The sequence below is a fragment of the Nyctereutes procyonoides genome, unplaced genomic scaffold, assembly GCF_905146905.1.
Source record: "Nyctereutes procyonoides isolate TBG_1078 unplaced genomic scaffold, NYPRO_anot_genome, whole genome shotgun sequence".
Lineage (NCBI taxonomy): Eukaryota > Metazoa > Chordata > Mammalia > Carnivora > Canidae > Nyctereutes > Nyctereutes procyonoides.
The window spans coordinates 606,573-621,472 of record NW_026575020.1 but is presented as its reverse complement, the minus strand read 5'-3'; the positions used below and the strand labels follow the sequence as shown (position 1 = coordinate 621,472).

General features: G+C 35.6%; 2 protein-coding genes across 2 annotated transcripts; both read left to right on the top strand.

Moving 5' to 3' along the window:
- Positions 1-1,717: 1,717 nt before the first annotated feature.
- LOC129509853 (meiosis-specific coiled-coil domain-containing protein MEIOC) lies at positions 1,718-7,813 on the top strand. The gene is made up of 3 exons (XM_055325735.1): positions 1,718-1,893; positions 4,487-4,591; positions 5,460-7,813. The coding sequence occupies exons 1-3, from the start codon at positions 1,718-1,720 to the stop codon at positions 7,360-7,362; spliced, it is 2,184 nt and encodes a 727-aa protein (XP_055181710.1). The 3' UTR covers positions 7,363-7,813.
- A 156-nt stretch (positions 7,814-7,969) lies between these two features.
- On the top strand, positions 7,970-13,787 carry MEIOC (meiosis specific with coiled-coil domain). Its single transcript, XM_055304590.1, has 3 exons — positions 7,970-8,237; positions 12,881-13,061; positions 13,490-13,787. The coding sequence occupies exons 1-3, from the start codon at positions 8,037-8,039 to the stop codon at positions 13,717-13,719; spliced, it is 612 nt and encodes a 203-aa protein (XP_055160565.1). The 5' UTR covers positions 7,970-8,036; the 3' UTR covers positions 13,720-13,787.
- Positions 13,788-14,900: the final 1,113 nt, after the last annotated feature.

Genomic DNA, 14,900 nt, shown 5'->3' with positions numbered 1-14,900 from the left:
TAACCAGAATTTAAATAAATGGTTGTAAAATATTTGAGATTCCTAAAGGTGGGTGATTGGAAGAGATTTTCATATTTTATTCATATAGTATATAAATTCTGTTATTTAAAGAGTTGTATTTTAAATTATGTCTATGATGAACATAAATTTATTCTTGTCTTCTCAATGTAAATTTTAATAGAAAAAAGCAATTAGAAAATATTTTTAGTCATGATTATATTTCCTTTGTATTTATAAGAAAATAACCACTTCTGTGTCCAGATAGTTATAGTTTTTACATCAGGTTTCATTTAGAGAGTTAAAAATTATGAATCTATATTTCAGACTTCTTTAAAGAAGCATTTTCTAGAATAAAATATATTTCAGTTTAATCTTTATCATGTGTTAAATTCATTCTATTTTAAGTATCTAAAATTATTTTCACTGAACATCAATCCCTTTTGGAAAGAGGCAGTATTTTATTTTATTTTATATTTTATTTTATATTATTTTATTTTATATTTTATTTTATTTTAAAGATTTTATTTATTTATTCATGAGAGACACAGAGAGAGACAGACAGAGAGAGACAGACAGAGCTGCAGGTTCTCTGCAAGGAGCCTGATATGGGACTCGATCCCAGACCCAGGGATCATGCCCTGAGCCAAAGGCAGACAACAACAGCTGAACCACCCAGGCGTCCCAAGAGACAGTATTTTAAATCAATAAAATTTTAAATTCAGACTTTTTGCCTTATTTACTCAATTAGCTTGTTTTTTTCTAATTGTAATAATATAGTAATAATAACTTTTAAATTTCTGAAGAGATCATAAAATTTTATATATCATGTCATTTTTATAATATCTCTTGGAACTAGAAGCTAGGCTGAAAATTGAAGAGATTATTTAAAAGGTCCTACAGTAGGAGTAAGGTCTTGAGTTTGGGGTTAGTTTTGTCACCTATCCAGCTCAGTAACTTGTAGCCTCAGTTTTCCTCTTTTTAAAATAGAGTACTCGTGTCACAAGGTTAAATGAATATAATGTTCTGTGGAATTTCTTTGAAAATTCTGTATAAATGACATTCACTGTTTTACACAGAGTGGGGGCATTAAGACAATCTTGTAAATGATCTCTTGAAAATAACACTGGTAGTGTCCAAACAGCATTTATCTGTTCAGAAAAAAGTGCAGTAATTGTAAGTGTTTCATACCAGGGATGAGCAATAAGTAAAGATCAGATCTGCCAAGTGCCTGATTGTGTAAACACAATTTTATTGGAACACAGCTATGCCCCTTATATATTGTCTGTGATTTGCTTTGATTCTAGAATGGCAGAGCTGAGGTCAACAGAGGGCTTAACAGCCAGAAAACCCTAAAATATTTATTATCTGGCCCTTTACAGAAAAAATTTGCCAACCCCTAGTAGAAAACAAGCTTAAGTGGCTAAGTCTAGATTTTAAATCTCCCAACTCTTACACACATGTGTTATTTCCTCTATTTTTTTAAAGATTTTATTTATTCATGAGATACAGAGAGAGAGGCAGAGACACAGGCAGAGGGAGAAGGAGGCTCCATGAAGGGAGCCTGACATGGAACTTGATCCTGGGTCTCCAGGATCAGGCCGTGGGCTGAAGGCAGCGCTAAACTGCTGAGCCACCTGGGCTGCCCTGTTATTTCCTCTATTATTATTTCACTAATATTCTATAGTAAATGTAATTTAGATGTGTCTGATATGCAAACATGTCTTTAAAATTGCAGAGTGAAGACAGTGTTGACCTAAGGCAGACCTATACTCCACTTTCTTCATCAACAGAATATTCAAGTTCTGTAGATTCTTCACTTTTTTATGCACCATGGTCTACTTATGGAGACGATATTAAACAGCCTTCTAATTCTCAGATCAATGTAAAGAACAGGTAAATTAATAAATCAGATTTTCCAGGCTAAATGAAGTTATTTTTTAAGTTTGATTACATGGGAACCCAATTATATTAGCTCTTTGTTCCCTATATCAGCATTTTAATGTCATGGCATTACAATTTGATGTTTATCAAATTTTTAGAAACCTTAAACTAGCAGTTACGTATATATAATTTTTAGCTCATTACTTTTTTTTTATTCATTAGAGGCAACCCTTACTGAATAAATCTTAAGTTCCTCTTTCTAAGGATAACTTATGTAAATGAGTTACAATTTGATATTTTTTCATCTAGTTCTAAATTTTCAGTAATTATTTTCTTCATAAGTATACAATAAACAGAATCTTATAAAATATAAGATAGTTTTAGATATTTTTCAATTCCATTAATAATAAAGGCCTACTCTTATGCCAGATCTCTCCTACGGGGGTATTAGAATTAACATGCCAATATTATCTCTACCATTATAGATATTACAATAATGATGATGATGGACTTGCTGAGCACAAGTATAGTAGGTTTAAAGAATGAAATATAGGATATTGTGGGAGCCTGTCACAAAGAGAAGCCTAAGGGTGTGACATCTACCTTTATTTTAATTATATAAAAGGGATCAGATGATAGAGGTTGATGCATCTTTAGTTTAATTGGAAAATAATTATTTTAAAAATCTTATATGTTTATTCCTTTTTTTTAAAGTAAATTCTGTGTCTAATGTAGGGCTCAACTCAGGACCCTGAGATCAAGAGTTGCATGCTTCACTGACTGAGCCAGCCAGGCTCCCCAATTTTTAACATTTTTCAATTAATAAGATTTTTAAGAGGGGTGCCTGACTGGTTCATTTGGTAGAGTACGTGACTCTTGATCTCAGGGTTGTGAGTTCAAGCTCCATGTTGGGTGTAGAGATTATTTTTTTATTATTTTTTAGAGAGATTTTATTATTAATAATAATACTATTAATAAGATTTATTAGTTTTTTAGAGCATAAGCAGGAGGGGGAGAGGGAAAGAATCTCGAGCAGACTGTACTGAATGCAGAACCCATTGTGGGGGTCAGTCTCATACCACCCTGAGATCATGACTTGAGCTGAAACCAAGAGTTGGTTGCTTAACATACTGTACCATCCAGATGCCCCTAGAGATTACTTAAAAATTTGAAAATTTTGGTAAGTTCTATAAAATAGTGATTTTATTAGACTAATATATAATTCTACAGAATATTTTTAATATTTTAAAATAATTTGATATATGTTCATTGAAGAAATTTAGATGCTACAGAAATATACAAGAGAAAGCAGAATTTCACTTTAACCTTTAACACTTCCCAATAACAACTATTAAAGGTTTAGTATATATTACATTGAATTTTTTTAGATATATACTAATAAATTATTATCCAAAAAAACTTTACATTGAATCTTTTTGAAATAACACAACATAGTGGAAAAAGCACTAGACTTGTAGGCAGACCACTTGTTCAGCAAGTGTAGTTTGGCAAATTACATATACTTGCAAAATACAAGTTTCTTAAAATCTCAAATGCTCATTCTTCAATATCTGAATGATTACTAATACCTGCCCATCCTATGTTATGAAGATCAATGAAATGTTTGAATGTTATGCAAATATAAGATATATATTTTTTAATGTCCTAATACTATAAAATATGAGAAAACAAGAAGTTATAACTTAAAGCAACATACTACTTCTAGGAACAAATTACTTTAAATACATAGGAGGTAAAACACTAATTTTCCATCTCCTTGTGGTTTTTACATTTTTAAAAAAATTTATTTATTCATGAAAGACCAGAGAGAGAAAGGCAGAGATGTAGGCAGAGGGAGAAGCAGGCTTCCTGTGGGGAGCCTGCTTGTGGGACTCGATCCTAAGACAGCGGATCACGCCCTGAGCCAGGGGCAGGTGCTCAACTGCTCAGCCACCCAGGCATCCTGGTTTTTACATTTTGTATTATTTAGACAGTATTAGTCACAAGGTAGGATTTCTGGTACATGGAGCTCTGGTTACTTTAGTAAGTATTTAGGGATAGCCCACAAATCTGTTACTTTAAGGGACAACTGCAATATTAGTGTGATATCTAGGATGACCATATCACATTTCACTTTTTAAATCCAACATTTGGTCTCAAGAGTCACAAACATAGAGCAGCAGATTCATATGGCTTTCAAATCACAGATGAAAAAACTGAGCAAGTGTTGATAGAATAATGTATAATGGTACCAGATACACTTTTAGAAAGAGCCATGGTGCCAAGCCTGTCTAAAACATCAGAGGTCAGGGATTTATATCTTGAACCTAAAATGAATAGCATGTGTTTTGGACAAATAAGAGTTAAGCAAACATTGTAAACTAGATATAGGATGTGAAATGAAGGAGAAACACTTACATAGCCTAGACACTATGCTAAAGTGTAAAATATTCTTGAGTTCCTGTTTCCTCTTTATTTGAAATGATGGTATAAATCCAATCCAAATATTTTATAGAAAAGTAATGGTATAATAAGTCTGGAAATATAAATCAATATATTTCAGTAGGAGGAAAAGAATTTACACGTGATATTCATTTATTTTTAGGATTCAAACGGAAAGAAATGACTATGGCAGTGAAACAGACTTATACGGACTTGTGTCCAATATTTTGGAAGAACAAGATAAGTCACAGCCGTATTTTGCTGAGGGGTTAGTATATTTATAAGCCATATAGTATATAGTAAGCTTTTAAGTTCACATATACTAAATTACAGTATTTATTAGATTTTATTTTTACTTAAATAGATTTACTTGATTTTCATGAGGTACTTGTCATCTAATTGCAAGTTTCATACTAAAGTTTAATTTGCTATTAAGAACTTTAGTTTGGAAAATTATTCTTGCATAATTCAGAGCTATTTCCCTTGAGTTCATGAGCTAAAGTTTGGCTTAAAGAGTATAAATTCCAAAGAGCTTTTATAGATATATCCCAAAGAATAAAACTATCATTACTGCTATGCAAAAATACGTATGGAGTTTATTCATATGGTAAAAAAAAAATTAATATACTGTGATTATTTTTGGGGGTGTGGAAGCCATATTACCCAAATGTCTTATTTCCTAGATAGGGAAATATGCAGTACACATGTAACCAATTAAAATATTTTAATTTCAGTAATATTTTCAGCAAAGTATATATTTTTCATTTAAAAAATTGCAGTCAACAACATTTTTATAATCACCTATATAATAACCTAATTAAAGGAAAAACTTATTTTGTTTTCTGCTTTCTATAGATAAACAATTCATGCAAGACCATGCAGTCACCAGCCTCAGACCTTAGTTAAGATTTCTTGGGAAAGTATACTGAAGACATTTTAAGATTAAAATGCATATTTATGTAGCATGTGACACATTTCAAGCAATAGACAATTATTTGGATGTAATAGTAGTTTATAAGGCAGAGTTAGAAAGGGACAATGAGGCAGTATAAGTATTTTGAAAACCTAACTTCTCCAATGAGGAAATAAAGTCATTTAAAACCTAAGTTGTAATTAAATATATTTACTTGTTCTAGGACCTGCTCCTCCAATTTAAAGTCAGTTTGGCCAATGAACACAAGCAGATTTGCAGATCACCATGACCTCTTAACAGAAACCAAAAGGCCAATAGATACAGCCATCTCTCAGCAAGCTTTTTATAGTGGTGAATCTGTGTCAACAGTGGAAAAGCAATACCTGCATAATAGTAATCTAATACCACAACAAAAAGTAGATGAACTTTATCATGGATTTACTGGTTTAGACCTTGAAGAACAATGGATGTACCCCTCACGAAGTGATCATTCTAACTGTTACAATATCCAGACAAATGATACAGCTAAGACAACATTCCAAGATTATCCATTTATCAAAAACTGTTTTACATCACAAACTGGTCTGTCTGACATCATGAAAGAATCAGGAGTTGATACTTACTCTTATGGAAGAGAGAAAATATGTGCTAAAGGTCTTGAAGTACCATTACAGCAAAAAAGGGCAGAAATGTTTCTTTCTCAATTTAATAGATACAGTGAAAATGCAGATTATTGTAGATACCCAGAATATGTTCATCCTAATAAGGCTAAGCTTAATAAGTGTTCGAATTTTAGTGTCCAAGATAGTAAAAAATTAGCTAATGGTACACCTGAAACACCAACTCTAGAAGCAGACACCTATACCAAGTTATTTCAGGTTAAACCAGCAAATCAGAAAAAAATGGAGGAGACAATACCTGACCAGCAGAATTTCACATTTCCAAAAACCACACCACATCTGACAGAAAAACAGTTTGCAAAGGAAGCAGGATTCACTGCTGATTTTGGCATAAAATCAGAATATGGACTAAAACCTCACACAGCTTGTCCAGCTAATAATGATTTTGCTAATGTCACAGAAAAACAACAGTTTACTAAACCTGACCCCCCAAATTCAGAGTATTTTAAACCCATGAATTTATTATCAAACTCAGCAACATTTTCAGGAGGTATCAACTTAAGTAGACCAACGTGGATGAATGTTCAAACAAAAAGTAACACTCCTATTCCTTATCGGAATCAAGGTAACTTGATGAAATTAAATAGTCACTTAAGTGTAGCTTCAAAAGGTTCTAACCATCCTTCAGATTTCCCCCAACTGTTATCCACAAATTTAACCCCAAATAGCAGTTTATTTCAGAAGTATTGCCAAGAAAACCCTTCAGCATTTTCTAGTTTTGATTTCAGTTACAATGGTGCAGAAAGAATTCAATCTGTCAATCACATGGAAGGACTGACAAAGACTGGAGAAGAAAATCTCTTTGAATCAGTTACTGATAAAAAAATAAAGCAACCAAATGGATTTTGTGATAACTATTCAGCTCAGCAGTATGGGATCATTGAAAATGTAAACAAACATAATTTTCAAGCTAAGCCTCAGAGTGGACATTATGATCCTGAAGAAGGTCCAAAGCATTTAGATGGCTTATCTCAAAATACATATCAAGATCTGTTGGAGTCACAGGGTCATTTTAATAGCCACAGACAGGGAAGTGGAGACAACAATATTAATAGCCGTGTGAATCGCACACAGGCATCATGCTTTTCTAATAATTATATGATGGGAGATTTAAGGCATAATCAAAGTTTTCAACCACTTGGCTCAAATGGGTTTCCCCTAAGATCCACTCACCCATTTGGCCATTCAGTTGTTCCACTGTTGGATTCTTACGATTTGTTTTCTTATGATGACTTAAGCCATTTATACCCTTATTTTAATGATATGATGTATGGTGATAATTCCTTTTCTGGTTTCGTGCCAACTTTTGGATTTCAAAGACCAATTAAAACCCGTAGTGGACCAGCCAGTGAACTTCATATTCGACTAGAAGAATGCTATGAACAATGGAGAGCATTAGAAAAGGAGAGAAAAAAGGTAACACAGAGCTATCCATTTAGAACTTAGGATGTTCCCTCTGCATATCTTTTTTATTTTGTTAGTGTAGTTTGAGTACTCACCTTATTTCTAAGCTTAATTCTTCTATAATGTACAGTTTTTAAGTCCATGACTGTAAGGAATTAGATAACTTAAAAAATTTGAAACTTAAAAAAATTGCTATTTATGTAAAGTTTATTTTGCACTCTTAATGGGTTAAAAGTTTAATTCTTTGGGGGTGCCTGGCTGGCTCATTTGGAAGAGCATGTGACTCTTGATCTCAGGGTTGTGAGTTGGAGCCCCACGTTGGGTGTAGAGACTACCTAAAAACAAAATTTTCTTTTAAAGTTCTTTTAATTGGGATCCCTGGGTGGCACAGCGGTTTAGCGCCTGCCTTTGGCCCAGGGCGGGATCCTGGAGACCCGGGATCGAATCCCACGTCAGGCTCCCGGTGCATGGAGCCTGCTTCTCCCTCTGCCTGTGTCTCTGCCTCTCTCTCTCTCACTGTGTGCCTATAATAAATAAAAATTTAAAAAAAATAAAGTTCTTTTAATTAAGTATTAAACTGTTGGTGCCTTCACATATATTATATGCATTAAATATGATAGAAAAATATGGTGGTATTTGGTTTGTATTTGTTACCTTTTGAAAGTGAAAAATTTTTAAAGTAGTGATTTTCAATTTATTTCTTAGGCCTAAGAGAAATGTTATTCAGGATTGAATCATATTTAGAAAATTCGGCATCTAAAAATTATATAATTTTTTTACAGACTGAATTGGCTCTGGCCAAGAATTACCCAGGGAAAAAAGTATCCAGTACTAACAACACTCCAATTCCAAGGCTGACCTCCAACCCATCTCGAGTTGATCGCTTAATTGTGGATGAACTTCGGGAACAAGCCAGAGTAAGCTGCAAAAACACCCAATAATGGATTTTTTTTAATTGCTTGATAAAATTTTAAAACAAGTCAGAGTTCTGAAGGATTTTTTTTAACCTTTATTTTTTTAATATTTTTATTTATTTATCCATGAGAGATAGAGAGAGGGAGAGGCAGAGACATAGGCAAAGAGAAAAGCAGGCTCCACGCAGGGAGCCCGATGTGGGACTCGATCCTGGGACCTCAGGACCATGCCCTGGGCCGACGGCAGGCACTAAACCGCTGAGCCATCCAGGGATCCTCCCGAAGGATTTTTTTTTTTTAAGATTTTATTTATTTATTCAGATAGACAGAGAGAGAGAGAGAGAGAGAGGCAGAACACAGGTAGAGGGAGAAGCAGGCTCCATGCCGGGAGCCCAATGTGGGACTCGATCCAGGACTCCAGGATCACGCCCTGGGCCAAAGGCAGGTGCCAAACCACGGAGCCACCCAGGGATCCCCTCCTGAAGGATTTTTAAATCACATTTATACATAACTCTGAAATATATTCTTTTCCATGTTTGGTCCTAGAACTATGAGTAATACTTAGGAAAAGGGAAATAACATCCCCCCTTAATTATTTTATTTTATTTTATTTAAAGATTTTATTTATTTATTCATGAGAGACACACACAGAGAGAGGCAGAGACACAGGCAGAGGGAGAAGCAGGCTTCCAGCAAGGAGCCTGATGAGGGACTCCATCCTGGACCCTGGGATCATGCCCTGAGCCAAAGGCAGATGCTCAACTGCTGAGCCACACCCCCACACTTAATCATTTTAAAAGTAGGTTTAGTCATTTAAATAGCTCCTCTTTAAGAAACCCAAATTAGGGGCGCCTGGGTGGCTCAGTCAGTTAAGCACCTGCCTTTGGCTCAGGATATGATCCCAGGGTCCTGGGATTGAGCTCCATGTTGGGCTCCCTGCCCAGTGGGGAGCCTGTTTCTCCTGCTGCTTCTGCTGGAGCCCACTGCTGTTCCCCCTGCTTGTGCGCTCGCTCTCTCACAAATAATAAATAAATAAAATCTTTTAAAAAACAAAACAGGGATGCCTGAGTGGCTCAGTGGTAGAGTATCTGCCTTTGGCTCAGGTCATGATCCTGGATCCTGGATCCCTGATTGAGTCCCACATCCAGCTCTTCACTGGGAGCCTGGTTCTCCTCTGCCTATGTCCTTCTTCTCTCTCTATGTCTGTCATAAATGAATAAATCTTTAAGAAAATAAAATAAGGACAGCCCAGGTGACTCAGCGGTTTAGTGCTGCTTTCAGCCCAGGGCGTGATCCTGGAGACCTGGGATTGAGTCTCAGTCGGGCTCCCTGCATGGAGCTTGCTTCTCCCTCTGCCTGTGTCTCTGTCTCTGTCTCTCTCATGAATAAATAAATAAAATCTTAAGAAAAGGGGCGACTGTGTGGCTCAGGTGGTTAAGCATCTGCCTTGGGCTCAGGTCCTGATCCCAGGGTCCTGCGATCAAGCCCCGCATCAGCTCCCTGCTCAGAGGGGAATCTGCTTCTCCCTCTCCCTCTGCCCATCCCCCCACCACCTTGTTCATGCTTGCTCTGTCACTCTCTCAAATAAATAAATAAAATCTTAAAAAAAAATCTTAAAAAAAAGAAAATAGTCTTGTTTTATAAAATTAGTATAGCACTTCAAATGTAAAGAATCCTGATAGGTCATTTTGTAATTTAAATCGCAAATGTGGGGCAGCCCCCGTGGCGCAGCGGTTTGGCGCCGCCTGCAGCCTGGGGTGTGATCCTGTAGACCCTGGATCCAGTCCCACATCGGGCTCCCTGCATGGAGCCTGCTTCTCCCTTTGCCTGTGTCTCTGCCTCTCTCTGTGTGTGTGACTATCATAAATAAAGAATTTTAAAAAAATAAATCGCAAATGTGTTATTCCTATTATTTCCTTTGTAATTTGAGAATTTTCTATAATTTTTTTAAAGATTTTATTTATTTAACAGAGCACAAGTAGGCAGAGTGGCAGGCAGAGGGAGTGGGAAAGGGAGGAGCATGCTCCCTGCTGAGCAGAGAGCCCAATATGTGGCTCAATCCCAGGATTCTGGGATCATGACCTGAACCAAAGGCAGATGCTTAACCAACTGAGTCCGTCACCTAGGCACCCCTGAATTTTCTAGAATTTAATAGATTAGGGTAAAGTTTCCCCTTTTTTTGACCTTTTCTTAAAAATTTATACTGCTTTCCAAATATGATAAAAGATATCTGGGAGGGGTGCCTGGCTGCTGCAGTTGGAGGAGTGTCTGACTCTTGATCTCAGGGTTGTCCGCTGGAGTCCCATGCTGGGTGTAGAGATTACTTAAAAAAAAAATAAACTTAGAAAAAAAAGGGGGGATGCCTGGGTGATCCCAGGATCTGGAGTCAAGTCCCATGTCGGGCTCCCTGCAGAAAGCCTGCTTCTCCCTCTGCCTGTGTTTCTGCCTCTCTCTCTCTCTCTCTCTCATGAATAAATAAATCTTAAAAAAAAAAATTGGGGATGCCTGGCTGGCTCAGTGGTATGCCTTTGGCTCAGGTTGTGATCCTCAGGGCCCTGGGATTGAGTCCCACATCATTCTTCCCCACAGAGGGCTGCCTATGTCTCTGCCTCTCTGTCTTATGAATAAACAAAATCTTAAAAAAAAAAAAAGATTCTAGGAAAAAGCATGCAGTGAAGAAGACAGCTTGCTTCTGTGATTGAATAAAAGCTATTTCAAGAATTAGAAAAATCAAGAGTATGTTTTATTGAACATCAGTTTCTTGTACCTTGCTGTCTTTAAAATATAGATATGAACTACTTCAATGGAAAAATATTGATTTTACTTAGCTTTCAGTTGGTCAGTTGAAATTCTTTTATCAAATTTGTAAATTTGTACAATGGATTTATTAGGGGTATAGTCATATACCAACGTGGATTATAGCCAGATGTTAATGTTAATAAAAACTTCAATTTTATATTATTTTCTCTTAAAACTATTCAAGGTTAAAATTCCTTTTTCTCAGTAATATATTTCTAGGCAATATATCAAAGGATTGCAGACTTAAACTTTTTCCAGCTTTGCTTATGCTTCACATTAATTTAGATTATGTTTATAGCTGTTGTAAATTTTTTTTTTTTTTAATTTATGATAGTCACAGCAGAGACACAAGCAGAGGGAGAAGCAGGCTCCATACAGGGAGCCCGATGTGGGACTCGATCCCAGGTCTCCAGGATTGTGCCCTGGGCCAAGGGCAGGCGCTAAACCGCTGCGCCACCCAGGGATCCCTGTTGTAAAAATTCTATCTATATTTAGAACATTAGACCAGGGGATCCCTGGATGGCTCAGCGATTTAGCGCCTGCCTTCAGCCCAGAGCGTGACCCTGGAGACCTGGGATCAAGTCCCACATCGGGCTCCCTGCATGGAGCCTGCTTCTCCCTCTGCCTGTGTCTCTGCCTCTCTCTCTCTCTGTATCTCTCATGAATAAATAAATAAAATCTTAAAAAAAAATAACATTAGATCACAAAGCGTTAAAATATTTTTACCTGTACTACTTTCTAGTTTGCTTTATACAATTCTTAAAAAAAAAAAACTTTTAAGACACAGGCAGAGGGAGAAGCAGGCTCCCCTCAGGGAGCCTGATGTGGGACTCAATCCCTGAACCCCAGGATTATGCCCTGAGCTGAAAGCAGAGCTTAACTGATGAGCCATCTAGGTGTCCCCTATTGGCTCCTTTAAAAAAAATTATATATTTATTCATGAGAAACACAAAGAGAGAGAGAGAGAGTGAGGCAGAGATACAGGCAGAGGGAGAAGCAGGCTCCATGCAGGAAGCCTGACGTGGGACTCGATCCCAGGTCTCTAGGATCAGGCGCTGGGCTGAAAGTGGCACTAAACCACTGAGCCACCCGGGCTGCCCCCCATTGGCTTCTTAATTGAAAAATATTTTTCTACTCTCCCATCACGAAACACCAAGTTCCTATGTGAATTTTAAAACATTTAGTTCCCAAAGGCAATTACTGTATTTATTTGATTTTCAAATCCTAATTATTGAAAAACTTCTCTTAACTTTTATACATTTCAAGTTTAGAAATGGAGACTTTAGGTGTATACAACTAAAATATACTCCCCTTACTGGTATATTGGATTAGGGATTCCTTAAAACTACCACTAGTCAGTATGATTTGAATATTTCTGATTTCCAAAAGGAGAATATTGGAAGCCCAGAAAGGACCTACTGAGATCAGGATTAATCAATCTAGGACTTCTCCCTTTTAGCGCTTTTTCCCCCCTTTAGATTACAGTACCTCCTATAAATGTTCTATTTGCAGGCTGTTCTCTTATTTGCCAGAAACAATATTAGATCTTAAATTTGCACTGTCAGTGACATGGAAATATTTGAATGTTTGATTTTTTAAACTGTTGCTCATTCCCATGAACAGATTACTGAACAAGTAGGTACAAAAGGGTGACTTTTTTTTTTTAAGGCTGACTTTACATCTTTGTTTTCCTCAGCATGGTATCAGGATAGAGTAGGCATTCAGTTATGTATTAGATGAATATTATTGCTCTCCTCTCTATTCTGCTTCATTGAAGATTTGTCCTTACTTAAAAGACAGGGTAATGTGGTTACATGCCTTATCAAAATTTAAAATGTTTCCCTTAGGTGGTGACTCTACTAGGCAAAATGGAACGTCTTCGAAGTTCTCCCCTTCATGCCAATATCTCTACTGCTCTTGATAGACACTTGGAGTCCATTCACATTGTACAGTCACGTAGAAAGGATGAAATTGTTAATGCATCAAACAGGCAAAGGCAAGGAGTTCCTAGATGCCAAGATGACAGAGGTATGTGTTAATGCATATTCTTTTGATAGGGCAGTGAGATAATTTGAATATTGTTAAAATCAGATTCTGAAGTTAAAAGGTTGGATTCTAAAATTTACACTTTCCTAAGGAATAAATCAGTAACTGATGCCCACATAATTTACTCCAAAAGTACTTTGATCAGTTTTGTTAATTTTACTCATTTAATTATAACTCTGTTCTGTAAGTCTGTGTTCTACCCAAAGCACAGTCATTGTCCTACAAGTCAGAAATAGAGTATGAACAATTTTAAATATTAAGTCAAATACTTTAGTCCAGTCAATAGCCATCCTTCTCTTATAAAAATAATAATGTTTGATCATTTAATAGCACAACATTGTGCTTTTTAAGAGTTGAGAGATATATAAAATGTGTTTAACATGAACTGATCCTGAATGGTTTTTTTACAGATGTTTTTGCCCTTGCTTCAGCAATTAAAGAGATGTGTGTGGCTACTCGGAAAGCACGTACTACCCTGTGGTGTGCACTGCAGATGACCTTGCCAAAAACAGCCAGTACACTTGGCCAAACAAATGTGGAAAAGGCTTTACAAGATATAGTAAACTGTGAAGATAAAGTCCATGAAAACATAAATAGTAGCAATCCAATGAACCAGAGAGGTGAAGCAAACAAACATTAAGGAAATGCCAGCAGAAAGAAGAATAAAAAGCTGATAAGTAAATGTATCAAGACATGCTAAAAAATTTTAATGAACTTGTCAAACTTGAAAATTTCAATACATTAATTTTCTTTCAGATTTAAAGTTAATACCTTAATGAAGTCTAACTTCTATTTAAAAAATCTTTTATTTGGAATGAATCAGATATAGTTTAAAGTGAACTCAAAGGAAAGTTGACTACTCTAGTAGGAGTTCCAAGTAGCCAAAGATAACAAGTTTAAGTAAATTAAATATTTCCTAACAGCTAAAATATTGCTTGAGCCCATTCTGCAGTGCAGGTAAATGCAAATGTGAAATTGTTCTAGAAAATAAGTTTCATTTAGGTCTGCCTTAGTAAGTATAATTCCAAATAATGAATCTAAATGACTGTAACCCAATTACGGCTACAGTCTAGTAACCACGACAAGTTTTGATTGTGATATAAAAGTGTTTTCCTTAAAAAACTGGATAATACCTAGGAAACAAAGGAAAACAAGGATGAACCCAATATTCATGTAAAAATTTAATATTTAAGATACTACCATATTTATAAATTTGAAATCTTAGTGCCTAAGTATATGGAGGGAAATGCATCTGATTCTCCTAAATTAGTGATAAAAGTGCCAGTGTAAAAACCATGCAAGTTACTGAATATAAAACCTGTTCAATCATTTGTGTATATTCTTTAAAATTTATACTATCAATTATTACATATTTCCAATTTTAAAGTATTTAAATTGAATCAAAACATTTCCTTTATCTGATCTTTTAGACTTGATGCATAGCAACTAAAATAATGACTATTGTTTTAATACCCTTAGTTTGCTGCATTTTATGAGGGTATCACGAAGTTCTAAAATGTATTTTTTAAGGTTTTTAGTTTAGTTTGCAATTGGTTAATGTATATTTTGTGTAGCTGTGTTCATTAGTTTGCTTCTGTATTTTTTTAAAACAGCTCTTGAAAGCTTGGCCTTTTCTGTTTCTCATCACCTAATATCTTTGTCGGAAACCCGAGTAATTTATTCAGTAATATGAAATGTTGGTATTATGTGACTCAGAAGATCTTGGGTTTTAACATTTCTAGCATGAGTTAAACTATAATATAATGTACTGATGAAATTTAATTGAACTATCCTTGACTAGAAACACTAGATTTTTTAAAT